Here is a 17,722-nt window from a genome sequence, read left to right on the forward strand (position 1 = left end):
AACGTTACCAGGTAAGGAGTAACTTGTTCATCTTACCCATTATCAGGGAGAACCCTCACCAGTGTGTTAAACAATTACTTATATTGTAAAGAAGCTTTTGTAAAAAATCGAATGACAAATCAGAAAAACAGGTAAGTGAATTAATCATCCTCAGCTGACAACTGTGTGGTCTGCAGGCATTTGTTCAAATCTTGCAGCATTAATCAGCCTATCCTCCTTGTCTTATTGCAGAAAAGGACAAACTCCATTCTCAACAGTTCTATAAGCCGCGATTTCATAATCTGTAATGAATAAATATGATAACACCCTAAAACTGTTAATTCCCTAGCTGTGTTGTACTTACTGGTTACCTCTCTGACTTTTTTCACCCTTGGTTGCCTGCTTTTGAGATGCATGTTGTGGTTAGTATCAAAAGCAGAAACAAGGGACACATGGAGGAGACTGGGAAGTTCCTAGGTAGGTAGAGGTGGACATTTGGGAATATTGTATGTAGAGCTTTCAAGATTTTACTGTACAGTTTACATTCACTACAGACATTAAAAGAGAAGTGACACCAAGTAGACAGCTAGAAGGGAAGGGAAGGGAAGGGAAAGGAAGGAAGGGACGGGACGGGAAGGGAAGTGGGAAAGTAAGAGATGGCGACACAGGGAAACTAAACACAAAAGAAAATGGAATAATCTGTAAAGCATTTGAAACATCAAAAGTCCACTAATGGGGAGATATGATCAGTCTGGGAGACAGAAATACACCATCGAGCATGGCGAGCAATGAGGTGGTCCGGATTTGTTTTTTGGTAGAGCGAGCTGTTTGCAGCCTTCCACTGGTTTTTCTTTTGCTTCCAGAAGCATCTTTCTTGCAAAACTGTTGATACATTTCAGACAGCAGAGGAAGAACGAGACATGCCAATGCTGCCCTATTGTCATGTGCGGGCACCTTTTATGGTTGAGGGGTGATAATAACTGTTTATATTCAGATGAAAGAGAAATGGCTCACGCAGTGTTTTGATCGCTTATATCAGAATCACTTTTCAGTTAGTGTATCAAACATGAATGCAATGTGACAGCAGTTATGCAGGATGTCCTACTTAGAATGCAATCCAGTCTGTTAACACTTCAGATGTTATCTGTCTTACAATCTTTATTTTATTTATTTAGACGGACCCTGGCATGGAGACTTCATAGGCAATCCATCTCATAGTGTATCACATGAATCACATCAAAGTGGAAGTGAGTCTGATTGCACAACCATAACAAGTCAGAAGTCTGCTGATGGTGTACCAGATTTCCTTCCAGCCATGCAAAAAGCTCTTTTTGCAAGAATTAGTCAAAAACAGCAACAAGATGGGGCACAAAACAGAAGTCAGTCTCCGAGATCAGTAAGCAAAGATGAAGGTAAATGCATCCCACACCATTTAATTTCAATTACGACAAAAGTTGTGATATTCAAAAATGTCATAGTCCTACATTAAGGAATCTGCTCTGTACTTTTAGTATATTTTGCTTTGCATTTTTCCTAGTCCAAGTATATTTTCAGAAAATATTTTCTCTTTTGTTCTGCTCTCCCTCCTTCACAAGGTTTGCTTGCAAGGCAGTCAGGACTGGAAAGCTTCTCCAAAAGATTTTTTAATGCAAGTCTCCCAGTGTGGATGTTTGCTGCCTGCAGACTAATGCCCCACTCCCCATTCTTGCATCCCCAATGTTTTCCTCCCTGTTCTTGTTTTTTCTGCCTACCGTTAGGACACCGTTTTCTCTTGACAACCCCCACCTTTCTTGGGGCAATGGCCTTTTTTTGCTATTCCAAGTGGATATTTTTCCTAAATATACTGCCCATCTCCAAAGGGTTTAGGCAATGCATTGGATGTGGGCAGCAGTTTTCTGCATTTTGCCCTCAGAGAACTTGCATGTCTTTGAAACTTTCATCTGTTGATTTCTTGTCGGTTCTGCCCTGGAATTCAATCGCTGTAGCCAAGCACTCCCCTCCGCTCCATGAAGAAAGGACTAGTCCTGATGAGTACTTTTTACTTTGTGGAGAAGAGAACACCATTGCATCTACATGGTAAGAAGAACTTGAGATAGGCTTGGGTTCTGAGTCGGCGGTAAGCCAATCGTTGCCTTCTCTGTTCCAGGAATTCCCACATGAAAAGACATGGGATCCCTAGTCCGATCTAGCTCACCGGGCAGAAGGCTCAGAGGACCACTTCCAGTGCCTTTGCTCCATGAGTTGTCTTCCTTCTTGCATGGTTCTGATAACATGAATTCTTTATTGAGGTTTCCTAAGCCAGTACCGAAGCCCTGAGTTCCAGAATATACACAAAAATCTCTTTCGAGTCGTCTGGAATGAAACTCATGCTCACATCGCAGCAAATGTACAAGTAGTAAAATAATTTAAGCGCAAACTCGTTGCCAGAAAAGTGCACCAAATTGCTATACAGTGTTCATACTGTGACAATAAATAACAGCGATATGTACAATGCAAAATGAATAAAGCAGTAGATCCATTTCTCTTATCTAAGCAATTTAAGGAACATAAAAAGAGTGAAAATACTGTTTCAGTTGAAACTTAAGTCTGTTCTGTAGTGTAGCGCTCTTTTTAATAAAAGTTGGCAATTTATTCCACAAACAACATCCCTTAATCAGTAACTAACCTATTAGCATGTGATACTCAGCATTATGATCACATTTTATAAATCCAAATATCACTGGAACAGCATAGTTTTGTACTACTTTAAGCTTTAACAATCCATTATCTGAAATACCTGGATAGGCAGTAATGTAGTCTAGATAAGACTGCCCCTTATCTCTAATAGTTTATTGCATAGACTGATGTTAAAGGTGAAAATATGCACTTTGACAACCACATCTATTTGTGGCACAAAAGAAAGTTGACCACGATTCTGGGCCGCAACCACTGGAACTGCAGGATACCCAAGGCTAGAATGCCAAGAGAATGGAATACACAATATAGGCAGTCTGTACAGCTTACAGAGGGTGTGTAAAAGCAGAGACAGAATGTGACCTTTCCAGAGGCCAAACAGAGCATGTAGACTGGCTGGGCAGTCAGGCTTGTAAGGCATTCTCAGAATCAAAATCAGAAGTTTGAAGGTGAGCGGGCCCGCTACTATTGATGTGTGAATGCTCTGTCCTGTGATAACTCACCAGAGATTAAAACGATAATCAACAAACAAAATAGAAATATCAAAACTATATCGGGGCAATGTTGTTTCTGTTTCCATCTGCAGAGTGCAAGGCAGGAGGTTCCCATCACCCTCTCCAAGTAAGTGACGCTGCACTCTACTTTTCTGATCCCTTGCTAATAAGTAATTCCTAAAGACTGCTTATTTGCTTCTCTGGATACTACGGATAAACCTTTGTATAACCTAAGGGGCAAAGTATCTGAAAGTTTAGTGATGCCTGAAATGGTGACAAATAAGCACTAAAGTGGGATTAATGAAAATGATGCTCCCAGTAAATCTGATAGCATAGCAGTGAAGCACTTTATGAGGGAAGAAGAGTAGGGCTTTTCCTCTCAAGAGCCAAACGTACTACTTTCTTAGTCCGCTTACAGAAGCTACTCAACCAAATGCTGAGAGATCTTTGGAGGAGTCTCTTAATATTGCTAGCCTCTCCCCTTTAAAGAAGTAATGGAAGGGGGTATCATTTATCAATTACTCCATACCTGTGCAGTGCCTTTTTATAATATTTATATGTTTTGTGAATCTGGTTGTTCATACTAATTCTTACACAAAATAAAAAGATAAAAAATTACATATCAACTACATATATACAAAGTAGGTTTTCTATCAAATTCACTTTTAAAAACAGTTTTGGAACACAGAAAAGAAAAGACAATTAAAAAAAAACAAAAACATCACATCTTTCCAATAACTACATAGCGTATCCTACATTGTGTTCATCACAGAGAGCACTTAAAGACAAATAGCAAAGGCGACAGTATATATTACCATCTTAACTTAATCAGACAAGCCTTGCACAGGATTTTGTTTACAGCAATGGTGGCAATGGTTTCCTCCCCACTCGAAATTCATGCAAAAATTATTCAGATTTAAGCAATGCAAAATTATTTATGTATCACCCCTGCTATGGATTTTTAATTATTCCGAAGGCCGGGCATTTCAAAATAATGTGCTCTCTCTTGCAACACAGCTTGATCCTTGCACAAAACACAGCCAATACCCATGTCCCTATTCAGAGAGCTAACCTGACAGATCTCAACAATTGGGAGTAAACTCAGTCTGTATCTTAAAAACTGACTAGCCCAATAATAATCCAGAAATGTTCCCAGATATTTCAGGATGCTTCACCAAGGCTTATCGAGTGGCGATAAGCTGCTGTAAAGTTGTAACTGTCTCATTTTAGTGATTGTAATTAGCCAATCACTTCTTAGACAGATCTTCTTTACTTCATTCGGATACGTTATGAGGTCACTAGTTGATAACTCTAGACTGCTAAGGATCTCCTCATCAACTATTTTCCTGAAGTTAGTCAATGCACGCAGCGAAGAAGTATGCAGAATACCTGCCACATCTTCATATAAAGAATCCTTTGAAGGCGCCAACAACTTTTGTACAACGAAAGGATCCTCCAATCTATTAGACAGCTTAGTGAGGTTAGACCCAGCTCAAATCTCAATGACGCCATAGGCACACAGTCGGGTAGCTCCAATGCGTTCTTCCATACCCTTGACATAGGAAAGCGAACGCAATTTAAAGTTAATCTCTGTACCATATAGCAGACCTGGGACCACCTTCCTTTTGTAATATGTAAGCAACGGACAGATGGAAAACCTGCAATACTGGAATCTAATCCTTTTCATCTGCGAGGTCGCTTGAGTAGCCTTCATCAACAGACGTGCCAAAAGGACACCCATGTCATCTGCATCCATTTTTAAACCTAACTAGGTTAGAGATAGGTTTGGGATCAAATGTTTGTCCCCCATTACACCAACTATTTATTTATTGCATTTGTTGAAAGCGCCCAGACCCGTAGGAATCACAGTGCTGGTACATGATTGTTAACACAGACAAAAACAGTTAGGAAAGTCTCAAGGTGTGAGGGATACGGATCCTAGCCATACTTGTTGAACAGCAGTGTTTTCAGCTATTTTCTTAAGGTAATGTAGGAGGGTTCTTGTATGTTGGGCGGTAGAGTGTTCCACCAGGTAGGTACAATGACAGGGAAGCTAGCTCCTCCAGCTCTCTTCCTTGTGAATCTGGGAGTGTTCAGGGCCAGAGCTGCGGAGTATCGTAGGCATCGCGTTATCAATTCTTTTGAGATACGCTGGTTGAGGAAGGTGGGAGCAGCATTGTGGATGCATCTGTGGGTTAGTGACAACATCTTAAACTCAATGCAAGCTTTGATGGGCACCCAGTGGGCGCCTCTACCCGCTTGAAGGACGTGGTCAAGCCCCAGGCTACCCGAAGGGCATAATTTTGGATTAACTTGAGCTTGTTTAGGTTCTTGGAAGATGTGCCAGAGAGGATGGCGTTATAGTAGTCCAGTTTGCTACCAATGATGGCTCTAGCAGGGGACAGGAATTTTCTGCTGAGGTGGATCAGCTTAGTGGAGTAAGCTGCTGAGGAGGCAAGGGCTTTAACATGTTTGTGCATGGAGTGCTCACAGTCAAGGTGGACGTCCAAGGTTTTCACATGGCTGGAGACAGCAATAGTGTTGCAGTCGATGGAAAAGTATATAAACTATGGGCCCATATGTTTGAGACAAGCAGGGGAGCCCTCAATCAGAAGCTCTGTTTTATCATCATTTAGGCATTGATGATGTTGAGCCATCCAGGCCTGAATGATGCTGTACGCACAATTAATTTTGGTGAAGTCAACAGTAGTTTCCAGTGAGCCTCAGCAGGATTTGGGTATCATCTGCAACATTTGTGTAGGGGATTTTGAGATTGTCATGGTGGCTGGGCAATGGCTTAGTGTACATATTACAGAGTGGCAGGGAAATGCAGGAGCCTTGCGGGACCCCATATGGTACTGGGATGGGCTCGGCCGCTTCAGAGCCGGCAAATACCATAGAGGAGCACTCAGTGAAAAATAATTTTACCCAGCTTGCAGCTTCTTCGTAGAAGTTGAACTGGCAGGTGAGGTGTTGCCAGAGGATGTCGTGGTCCACGAGGTCAAAGGCAGCAGAGAGGTCCAGAAGGAGGAGGATTGCAAGCTCACTGGTGTCTTGTATGTTATCCAGCTGGATCTTGAGGTCAAGTAGAGCAGCCTAGGTACTATGTCTGGGTCTAAATCCAGATTGGCACGAATCAAGGAGACTGTGGTCCTCTAAGTGGGCTTGGAGTTGATTATAGGCAGTGCGATCAAGAATTTTGAGAATATATGGGTACTGTTGTGATGGGGCGGTAGTCAGTAGAAAGGGTAGCGTCAGGAGTTTTCTTTTTAGTGAGGAGTGATCCAGGCTTCTTTGATGGCTGTGGGGACCGAACTGGAGGCAAATCGAGCGTTAATGAATTTGGATAGGACAGGTGCCAAGCGCGTCAGCGCACATTTTGATAGAATGGGCGGGCAGATTTCTCCTTTGCAACTTGAGTCACTGTATGGTGTATAGGATGTCAGAGGGTGTGACTGGCAAGTAGCGAAAAGGGTGACAGATGTGGTGAAGGAGTCAGAATGGTGAGGGGGGAGATGCGTTAATGTCTGAGAACATAGCTTTCTTTAGGATAGTTTTGTTCCTAAGCTTGTAAGTTTTGTTGACCAAAGCTGATTGGACGACTGGGCACCAGGCCTTGTCCAAAGCATAGTCAGCAGTATGGGGTGCTGGAGATTCAAGCTCTTCAAAGATTTTGAAGAGCTCTCTGGTGTTGGAGCTAGCTTCACTGATCCTAGTGTTGTAGATACTGGAATTGGTTGACATGATGGCTGCTTTGTAGGTCTTGGCAGTAGAGAGGAAGGCATCTTTGTGAGCTGAGGAGGGGGGTTTTCCTCCAGAGGTGTTCCTGTGCTTGTTTGGTTCTGCGTATGGTGAGTAGTTCTTCTGTGAACGTGATGGGTGGACTTTTTTGGGTGTGTGATTTTCAGTGGTGCATGGTGGTCCAGTGTGTGTAGTAGCGTGTCATTGTAGGCAGTGAGTATGACATCGGAATCATTGCTGTCGGGCTGTGCTGAGAGGAAGGCAGTGATGGTGGGTTCAAGTGGTTCCATGGTGAGTTTGCAGGTATGTATAGACGTTATGGTGGGGCGAATTGTGTCTTTCTGATCAATGGAGGGTTCCTGCAGTAGGTGGAAGTGGATTAGCAAGTGTCTTGTCTAGGGCAGGGGGTCGATGTGGGTGATCATGAGAGAATTGTTAAAGTTCAGGATCCAGTCAAGGATCCGGCCTTGGTTGGGGGTGGAAATGGCTTGGGAGAGGTTCATCTCTTGTAAAGTAGCAGTGAGGGCGGTGGCTTTGGCGTCAGTGGGGTCATTGAAGGTGAGATTGGAGTAACTGAGAAAGGTGAGTTTAGTGTTAGGTTTGATGATTGGGGTGAGGAGAAGCGGTATGTCGGTTTCGGGAGAATTGAGGTGGTTAGGTTGTCGGTAAAGAAGAAGGAAGTTTGGTATTTTGAGGGGAGGTTTCAAGTTTGGTGAGCAGGAGTTTGTAGCCTTGCATCAGAGGGAGGGGGGGAGGCTCTGGTAGGTAATGAAGGCAACACCTCCAGGTTTGATTAGTGTTCGGCAGAATCCTGTGTAGTGCCCTTAGGGACCACTACACACAATTAAGACTACAAGTGGCAATACAAGTTTTACCTTTGGTACAAGCCTGTACTACTATGTCAGAGTGGTAGCAGTGGCGGTGCAGCCAGGCTTATCTCAAGAGTATATGAGCAGTAGCAGAGATTACACAAAGGGACCACAATTACTGTGACTCAAGCAAATACTGACTCAAGGTTTCAGGTAGAAAAATATAAGAACATTTATTTTTAAACCATTCGTTATAAACCCAACACTTCTATTACACTTAAACACAAACGACACGTCAAAAATACTACAACTAGCCAATTCACTTTGTACAGTAGGTCTCAAGGTAAGTACCCTGTGTTTGAATGAACCGGTGTTATGAACAAAACACGTCACCGTAAATACGATTGCGATCACTTTTTGACAGTTCGGACTACTAAATAAACACGTATCCGTGACATAAAATGCTACCGGGGCAAAAACACACTTAGCACTTGAGATACCCAGAGGGAGTTGGAGGCAGAAATCACAGGCAATATTTTGGTTAGGCAAACAGAATTGAAAAACACTCAGAGACAAGAGTTCAAGTGACACCGGGGGCCTGTTGCCGAAGATCACACAGTCAGATAGTTCACGATTCAACGTAGCCAAGAGTACTTTGATATTGTCAATGTTCGGAAGCAAAAGTTATAAGGAGGAGGGAAGACAAGGGCAAGCCTTGGAAATGAAGAAAAGGGGTTCACCCAGTTTCATCAATCAGAACACAGTACCTTATTCCAATGGTGCAGCTGGTGCTCTGGCAGTTGTTCCCGTTGGTTTCCCACAGACCCACGATTCCTGGAGCTTTGTTGTGAAGGAGGACGTCTGAAGGGGGTCTGCACCACACAGGGATGAAGCCAGCAGCAGCGACAACGAATAAAAGGTGCGCTCCTTAAAAACAGGAGAGGCTCTTCAAATGGCTATCCGGACCACTACAACTGGTTGCACAGATTGCGACCAAGGAAGAGGATCCTCTGCCTGTGGAAGATGAGCTGGTTATCCCCACCAGGCTCAAGGGAAGAAGACTCCGGACTGGATCTCCTCTTAGTCGTTGAAGGGTAGATAGCTCAGGACTGCAGCAGGGCTTCACCAGGACGGGATAGTTGCAGCAGCCGTTGTTCTCCAGCATTGGATCTTTCATGGATTCACATGCTTAGAATATTCCCCGTCGATCTGTCGACGGGGAATATTCTACGCATGTGAATCCATGAAAGATACCAATGCTGGAGAAATGGAGTTACAGGTAAGAAACTGTTCCCTTCTCTCCGCTTCTCTTCGGTTCCTTGTAGTTCCAGTGGCGACTCTCTGACTTCTAGCCCAAGAGACCTGCCTTTTATGCGCAAAACCCCCATTCACACAGCCTGGCTGTCAATCACCCAGCAGGGGGGTTGTCCAGCCCGGACAACCACCTCAGCCAATCATGGCAAAGTGCGACTTGGGTTTCCTAGGATACTCTGTGCAGGGGGTAACTACACCCACCCCCCCTCACATTCATCCCACCTAGACACCCAGGCTTGGTTAAGGGCTTCTGAGCAGAAGCCCACCGAAAGACGGTGAACAAAGAAGGCGAACCTAGTTTGCAGCGCAAAGTAAAACACAAGAAGGACTTTAACAAAAAGAAATGGCGAATAAACCCAACCGGAGCCAAAAGAAAGACAATTTGGTCAAGCGGGTTTATGTTCGAGGCTAATTTAATAGCCAAGAACAATACCACGTTTATCTAATATAATTGCGGTAGAAAAGTTAAGGTAGATACAACTGCCACCAGTCAAGTCTAAATGTTAAAAGAGCGAAACAATGCTCTAGGAGGTACAGATAAAAAGGGATACGAATCAACCCCTTCCAGTACTCCATGGAAGATGGGGTGTACTGGATCCTTGGTAGATTGACTAAGTAAAGTTAATGGCAATTTTACCCTTTTCTGGGGAACTGTAGTTAGCCTCAGAAATGGAGTCAGGGAAGTCTCAAAGACAACACTGTGCCACGGCACTGAAGGTATTTGTATTTATTTATTTATATTGCGCAGCCTGCTCAAGGGCATCAGGGCGCATGTTTGGATATGTTACAGTGAAAAGTTACAGAAGGCAGTTACATATTACATAATATATATAAATAGAACATAGATATATATATATATATGCATACATTTACAAGGGAGTCAGTCGGCTCAGTATATACAGAGGTAATGGAGGGGCACAGGATGCAATAGGTGCTACCAAAGGGTGGCCGGAGATTCGTCTTGCTCATAGAGCCATTGTTTTGCACTGTTTTTGAAAGAATGAAGGGGGGGGACATTCCTGCGGTCATTGGGTAGGGCGGTGCTGTGTGACACACAGAAAGAAGGGGGCTACTGAAGTGGTGTACTTCAGAGTCCACAATCATAAAAACAGAGAAATACACATAGCAAAACATAGGTAAGAGTGGGGGGAAAAGCTCACACTCTTACCAAGTGGAAAAAAATAAACTCCAGAAGTCCAGCAAAGCTGCTGGGGGACTCACTAGGTGAGGGAAATTAGCCATAAATGATAATTCTCCCTAACACTCGCCCCCCTCCCCCCCCAGACTAAGGGACAGGAGGATTTAATCCACTCCTGGATGGACCTCATACCTCTAGTCGGTTACAAACATCCTAGAGAGACCATCAGTGTTTTGGTGGTGACTTCCTGTTCTGTGCTCAATGGAAAAATCAAATCCTTGCAGGCAGATTGACCATCTGAGTAACTTTGGGGTTTCCCCTTTCATTTGCATCAGCCATCTCAAGGGTTGGTGGCTAGTCTGAGTGATGAAGGTAGATCCATACAAGTATGGTCTAAGTCAGTGACCACATAATAGCAAAACATTATTTTTGTATTGTTGCCCACCTTGTTTCAGGATCCTATAACTTCCTGCTGATGAACCAAATGGGGTGTTTCCTACCTTTCTCATCCAGTTGACTAAGGACTGCACCTATACCTACATTAGAAGCATCAGTTTGTACAATGAAGGGTTGGTTATAGTCAGGAGCTCTTAGGACTGGAGCTTGACAAAGGGCTTTCTTTAGACCTTCAAAGGCTTGATTGCACTCCTCATTCCACCTGACCGTTTTAGGAGATTTGGGAGAGGAGATGGCATTCAAGGGAGAAGATATGGTCCTATAGTTCTCAAGAAGTTCCTATAGTACCCAGTGAGACCTAGGAAGGCTCTAACTTCAGTTTGAGTAGTAGGGGTGGCCCAGTTTTGTACAACTTGTACTTTGCTAGGCAATGGCCTTATTTCACCTCCTCCTACCTCATGTCCAAGGTAGACCACTGAACTCTGACCAATTTGACATTTGCTTGCCTTTATGGTCAGATGGGCCTGTTCCAGAGCCTGCAATACATAACCTAGGTGTTCAACATGTTCTTTCCATGTAGGGCTGAACACTGCGATGTCATCCAAGTATGCCATGCAGAAGTCCTCTGTCCCATCCAGAACTTGATTGACCATTCTCTGAAATGTAGCAGGTGCATTCTTTAATCCAAAAGGCATTACCTTGAATTGGTAGAGGCCAGCTGGGGTGGAGAATGCAGTTTTCTCCTTGGCATCGCCTCTCAGGGCCATTTGCCAATAGCCTGACGTTAGGTCAAATGTGCTGAGGTACTTGGCTGCACCAAGTTTGTCCACCAGCTCATCTGTCCTAGGCAAAGGATGGGCATCAGTCGTGGTGACTGCATTTAGAGCTCTATAGTCCACACAGAATCTCAACTCCTTGGATCCCGCCTTTGGTACAAGCACAACTGGGCTAGACCATGGGCTAGTAGAGGGTTCTATAACCCAGAGTTCAAGCATCTTGTTGACCTCATTCCTTATGTGGGATCTTATATTGTCTGACATTCTGTACCCCCTGCTTTTGACAGGCAAACAGTCACCAGTGTGTATGTCATGCTGGCCCCAAGGGGTCAAGCCTGGTGAAAGTGAGAACAGGGAGGCAAACTGATTTAGCAGTAACTTGCACTCATCCTGCTGGTCAGATTTGAGACTGGAAGAGAGAGTAACTCCTTCCACTTGCTCATCTAAAGGTAAGCCTCTGAGGAGGTCAGGCAGAGGTTCACTCTCCTTCTCCTCCTGAGCTGAAGCTAGAAGCAAAGCTCCTATGTCAGGTCTAGAGACATAAGCCTTTAAACGGTTGGTGTGAAAGACTCTGGGAGCCTCCTTAGGATTGCCTAAGTCCACCAGATAGTTCACCTCTCCAAGTTTACCCACAACATTGAAGGGTCCTATCCATTTGTCCTGCAAGGCCCTCTGCCTTGTTGGGACCGTAACAAGAACAAGCTGGTCTTGAGTAAACTCAACCATGTTAGCCTTCTGGTCATGCCAATGTTTGACCAGAGCTTGACCAGCCCTCACGTTATCACTTGCCTCTGCCATCATGTGTGACATTCTCCTCCGGAGACCTATCACATAGTCAGTCACTCTGACTGGCTTGGGGGAAGGAGCACTCTCCAACCCCTCCTTAATCAGGGCCAATGGACCTCTGACTGGATGGCCATAGAGAAGTTCGAAGGGACTGAATCCTACTCCCTCTTGAGGGACTTCTCTATAAGCAAAGAGAAGGCATGGCAGTAGAAGGTCCCACTTTCTTCTAAGGGGTTCTTCTAAAGCACCTATCATGCTCTTCATAGTTCTGTTAAACCTCTCTACCAGCCGATTGGTTTGGGGGTGATAGGCAGTTGGGAACTTGTAGGTGACTCCACAGGGTTTCCACATGGTTTGCATGTAGTGGGACATAAATTGTGATCCCCTGTCAGATATCACCTCCTTAGGAAAATCTACCCTGGTAAAAATACCAACTAGTGCCTTAGCCACAGCCAGAGCCGTAACAGTCCGCATAGGTATGGCTTCAGGAAATCTAGTGGCATGGTCCACTACCACCAGGATGAACCTGTTGCCTGAAGATGTGGTAGGGTCAAGAGGACCAACAATGGCAATCCCACTCCTCTCAAAAGGAATTGCCACCACTGGGAAAGGCACTAAGGGTGCCACATTATTGGACACACTCTTGCCAGAGGTTTGGCAAGTGTTGCAGCTTCTGCAGAATTTGTCTACTTCTGTACGCATCTTAGGCCAGTAGAAGTGCAGAGATAACCTTTCTTTGGTCTTCTTAAAACTTAAGTGACCAGCCAAAGATACCTCATGGGCTAACTGCAGAAACTGGAGTCGGTTCACTAGAGGTACTACAAGTCTTTTGTAGTCTCCAGGGGTTGACTCAGTTGGTTCACTGTAGAAGAGGCCATCCTCCCAGTGTAACCTATACTTCCCAGACTCGGTCCCATTGAGCTGAGAAGTGGCCTGTTGGCGAAGACCTTCCAAGGTAGGACACTCTCTTTGTCCCTTACTGAAATCTTCCCTGTTGGGTCCACCTTCTGCCAGTAAAGACTGCAGCTCAGGATGGTCAACAGGGTCAAGATCTCCTACCAAGGTAAGATCCTTTTCTAGATCTGATTCCTCAGTATCTAGTTTGACCATACAGGGTTGAACCTCACACTCAGCCTCAGCTGGTGTGGGAGTCACAGGTGTGACTTTGGACAGTCTTGGAGATGTCCTTCTGGGCACAGGAGTGCTTGCTGGTTTCTTGCTGGCAGACTTAGGTTTCCCCTTTGTCTTTTCTGGTCCTGCAATGGCAGTAAGTAAGTCCTGTGGACTTGGGGTGATAGTTTCCTCTATCATGTCCCCAGGAGAGCCTCTTAAGGTTCTCTCCCTTGCAGACCTTGTGAGTTCCTGCTTCCTTCTGCTGGGGGCCCGGGGGGTACTAGACACAAAGGTCATTACCCAGCAGGACCCTCCCAGGTACGTTATTTTGCACGCTTACAGGTATCCTGACAGTCATGTCATTACACTGGACGAGAGCTGGTAGCTGGGGAACCATTTGCACAGGGCCTCCAGCTAACTTGGTTAGGTGTTTGGGTGCCTTAGCAACATCCTCCACTTTGAAAAAACATTCATCAACCACAGTTATGCTGGCTCCAGTGTCTCTGATGGCAGGGGTCTCCTGACCATTCACAAGAACACTATATTTGTAATACTCTTTAATATCATCTGGGATTGAGTTATAGACCTCTAAGTTCTGTTGTTCCCAAAGACCCAAGGACACTAAAGAAACACTAGCTGAGACTCTCATGGGCTCATCAGCTAGTAGCTGAAAGTTTCCACTGGTCGTAGGTATTTCATCTACCTGGGAGAAGGCTAAGGAGACACTGTTGATCCCTGAAGGTTTACCCTTACACTTGGGGATCTCCTTTAACATGGCCAGGCAACCCACAAATAAAGCATTTCCCAAATGCTCTCTGGAATGGGGGTTTGCTCTGACCTCCATCTGGTGTGGAACCAGGTTGTACACTAGCCTGATTCGGTTTACCTTGTGGCTTACCCTGGTTATGTTTGGGGCCCTCTTTTGGATTGGAGTTATTGGAATTCTCTTTGTTGTCTTTCTTTGGCTGCTTCCCCTCATCCTTCTTCTGAGTAGCCCCAGAATCCTTGTGAGTAGCCCTGTTGGCAACCCACAAGTCAGCAGCCTTAGCTAGCTTCTTAGGATCTATCTCTTTTGAATCGGCCAAGTGCTGTCTAAGCTCAGGAGAGCAGACTTCAAAAATAGACTCCAACATTACAAGATTCCTCAAACCTTCATAAGTGTTCACTTTGTAACCCTTAAACCAACCATCTAAGTGTTTCAAACATTCACACACCCAGGTAGCCCAAAGGGTACCATCATGCTTTTTGAGGGTTCTGAACCTCTTAAGATACTGGGAAGGGGTCTTCCCAAACCTAGCCATTAATGCTAGTTTCACACACTCATAATCCTGTTTATCCACCTCCCCAATTCCATTACAGCATCACTTGCAACAGGGGGGAGCCTAGAGAAAAGCCAAGGAATCGACTGATTCCCTGCGATACATTGAATCCCATGATTGTACTCAAATATTGCTAACCAATCCAAAACATCAAATTTAGTCTCATACATACCAATCCTCTCCTTTGGCATACTGGGTCTCTTAGGGCTGGAAGACTTAGAGGACTCTGGGAGAGAAGCATTTTCGAGAGACAGTTTCTTCATTTCTAGTTCATGGTTCAGCTCCATTTCTCTGAGCCTTAACTCTTGATGTTTCATGGCAGTTTGGGCATCAATACGTTTCACTTCCAATTCAAGTCTCATTTTCTCACGTGAAATAAACTCAGGAGTAAGTGTAGGACCTGTGGGGGTCCGTGTGGACAGAGGTTGTGCTTTCTGAGCAGGCAAAGGAGTTGTAGGGTTTCCTAACAAGGACTCGTCTACTTCTTCTAAAGTAACACTCTCAGAATCAGAAACATCAAAATCCACATTTGCTGGAGTGGAAGGTCACCCACTCTCCAGACTTTTTCCCATTAACTTTGCAACAAGTTCAGATTTCTTTCCTTTACCAGAGAGATTCTTATCCCTACACATGGTTCTCAGAACCTCGAACCTCAGCAGTATATAGTAAAAGACTCTCTTCAGTGTAGCTTTCCATACTTGACATGATTTTTTAGTAAAATAGAATTAGTGGTGTTAGCCTTGTAGTTAGTTGAACCCAAGCAATAGCAGCACTCTAAGTGTAATCACTCTACTTCCAAATCCTCACCGCTGTACACCAGTGTTAGGCCGAATCCTGTGCAGTGCCCTTAGGGACCACTACACACAATTAAGACTACAAGTGGCAATACAAGTTTTACCTTTGGTACAAGCCTGTACTACTATGTCAGAGTGGTAGCAGTGGCGGAGCAGCCAGGCTTATCTCAAGAGTATATGAGCAGTAGCAGAGATTACACAAAGGGACCACAATTACTGTGACTCAAGCAAAGACTGACTCAAGGTTTCAGGTAGAAAAATATAAGAACATTTATTTTTAAACCATTTGTTATAAACACAACACTTCTATTAAACTTAAACACAAACCACACGTCAAAAATACTACAACTAACCAATTCACTTTGTACAGTACGTCTCAAGGTAAGTACCCTGTGTTTGAATGAATTGGTGTTATGAACAAAATACGTTACCGTAAATGCGATTGCAATCACTTAGACAGTTCGGTCTACTAAATAAACGCGTATCCGTGACATAAAATGCTACCGGGGCAAAAACACACTTAGCACTTGAGATACCCTGAGGGAGTTGGAGGCAGAAATCACAGGCAATATTTTGGTTAGGCAAACAGAATCGAGAAACACTCAGAGACAAGAGTTCAAAAGTCAAAGGGCCGGAACCAGGGTCAAGTGACACCGGGGGCATGTTGCCGAAGATCACACAGATAGTTCACGATTCAACGTAGCCAAGAGTACTTTGATATTGTCAATGTTCGGAAGCAAAAGTTATAAGGAGGAGGGAAGACAAGGGCAAGCCTTGGAAATGAAGAAAAGGGGTTCACCCAGTTTCCTCAATCAGAACACAGTACCTTATTCCAATGGTGCAGCTGGTGCTCTGGCAGTTGTTCCCGTTGGTTTCCCGCAGACCCAAGATTCCTGGAGCTTTGTTGTGAAGGAGGACGTCTGAAGGGGGTCTGCACCACACAGGGATGAAGCCGGCAGCAGCGACAACGAATAAAAGGTGCGCTCCTTAAAAACAGGAGAGGCTCTTCAAATGGCTATCCGGACCACTACAACTGGGTGCAGAGATTTCAACCAAGGAAGAGGATCCTCTGGCTGTGGAAGATGAGCTGGTTATCCCCACCAGGCTCAAGGGAAGAAGACTCTGGACTGGATCTCCTCTTAGTCGTTGAAGGGTAGATAGCTCAGGACTGCAGCAGGGCTTCACCGGGACGGGATAGTTGCAGCAGCCGTTGTTCTCTCCGGTTCCTTGTAGTTCCAGTGGCGACTCTCTGACTTCTAGCCCAAGAGACCTGCCTTTTATGCGCAAAACCCCCATTCATACAGCCTGGCTGTCAATCACCCAGCAGGGGGGTTGTCCAGCCCGGACAACCACCTCAGCCAATCATGGCAAAGTGTGACTTGGGTTTCCTAGGATACCCTGTGCATGGGGTGACTACACCCACCCCCCTCACATTCAGCCCACCAGACACCCAGGTGCCTGGTTAAGGGCTTCTGAGCAGAAGCCCGCCAAAAGACAGTGAACAAAGAAGGTGAATCTAGTTTGCCGCGCAAAGTAAAACACAAGAAGGACTTTAACAAAAAGAAATGGCGAATAAACCCAACCAGAGCGAAAAGAAAGACATTTGGTCAAGCGGGTTTATGTTCGAGGCTAATATAATAGCCAAGAACAATACCACGTTTATCTAATATAATCGCGGTAGAAAAGTTAGGGTAGATACCACTGCCACCAGCCAAGTCTAAATGTTAAAAGAACGAAACAATGCTCTAGGAGGTACAGATAAAAAGGGATACAAATTAACCCTTTCCAGTACTCCATGGAATATGGGGTGTACTGGATCTGTGGTAGATTGACTAAGTAAAGTTAATGGCAACTTTACCCTTTTCTGGGGAACTGTAGTCTGCCTCAGAAATGGAGTCCGGGGAAGTCTCAAAGACAACCCTGTGCCACGGCACTGAAGGTGCTGTGTGACACACAGAAAGAAGGGGGCTACTGAAGTGGTGTACTTCAGAGCCCACAATCATAAAAACAGAGAAATACACATGGTAAAACATAGGTAAGAGTGGGGGAAAAGCTCACACTCTTACCAAGTGGAAAAAAAATAAACTCCAGAAGTCCAGCAAAGCTGCTGCGGGACTCACTAGGTGAGGGAAATTAGCCATAAATGAGAATTCTTCCTAGCAGTTAGTCTATTTGCTCTCGGAATAGAGTAACCCAGTGGGATCGCTAGTGTGAGCACTGAGGCAGCACATCATGCAGGCATGTTTCGATTATTGGAAAGCATGTTGAGGTCATGTTCCAGTAAAAGGTCATGTACATCTGGGGCATGGGCACAAAAAGAACACATGTTGATAAGGGTGCATTTTAGAGACTTCGGTTGTATTGTGGATGGTGGAGGGGGGTGAAACTAG

At 44.7% G+C, this 17,722-nt stretch overlaps 1 protein-coding gene across 3 annotated transcripts in view; it reads left to right on the forward strand.

The window, feature by feature from the left end:
• Positions 1-17,722, forward strand: part of ZC3H6 (zinc finger CCCH-type containing 6) — a 1,150,225-nt gene that overhangs the window by 1,033,238 nt on the left and 99,265 nt on the right. For all 3 annotated transcript variants that reach the window (XM_069607788.1, XM_069607786.1, XM_069607787.1), the window contains one exon: positions 1,155-1,391. In XM_069607788.1, the coding sequence (XP_069463889.1) occupies positions 1,155-1,391 (237 nt within the window). The remainder of the gene's footprint in view (positions 1-1,154; positions 1,392-17,722) is intronic.

This window comes from Ambystoma mexicanum, chromosome 4q, assembly GCF_040938575.1.
Source record: "Ambystoma mexicanum isolate Mex_15411 chromosome 4q, UKY_AmexF1_1, whole genome shotgun sequence".
In the NCBI taxonomy this organism is placed as follows: domain Eukaryota; kingdom Metazoa; phylum Chordata; class Amphibia; order Caudata; family Ambystomatidae; genus Ambystoma; species Ambystoma mexicanum.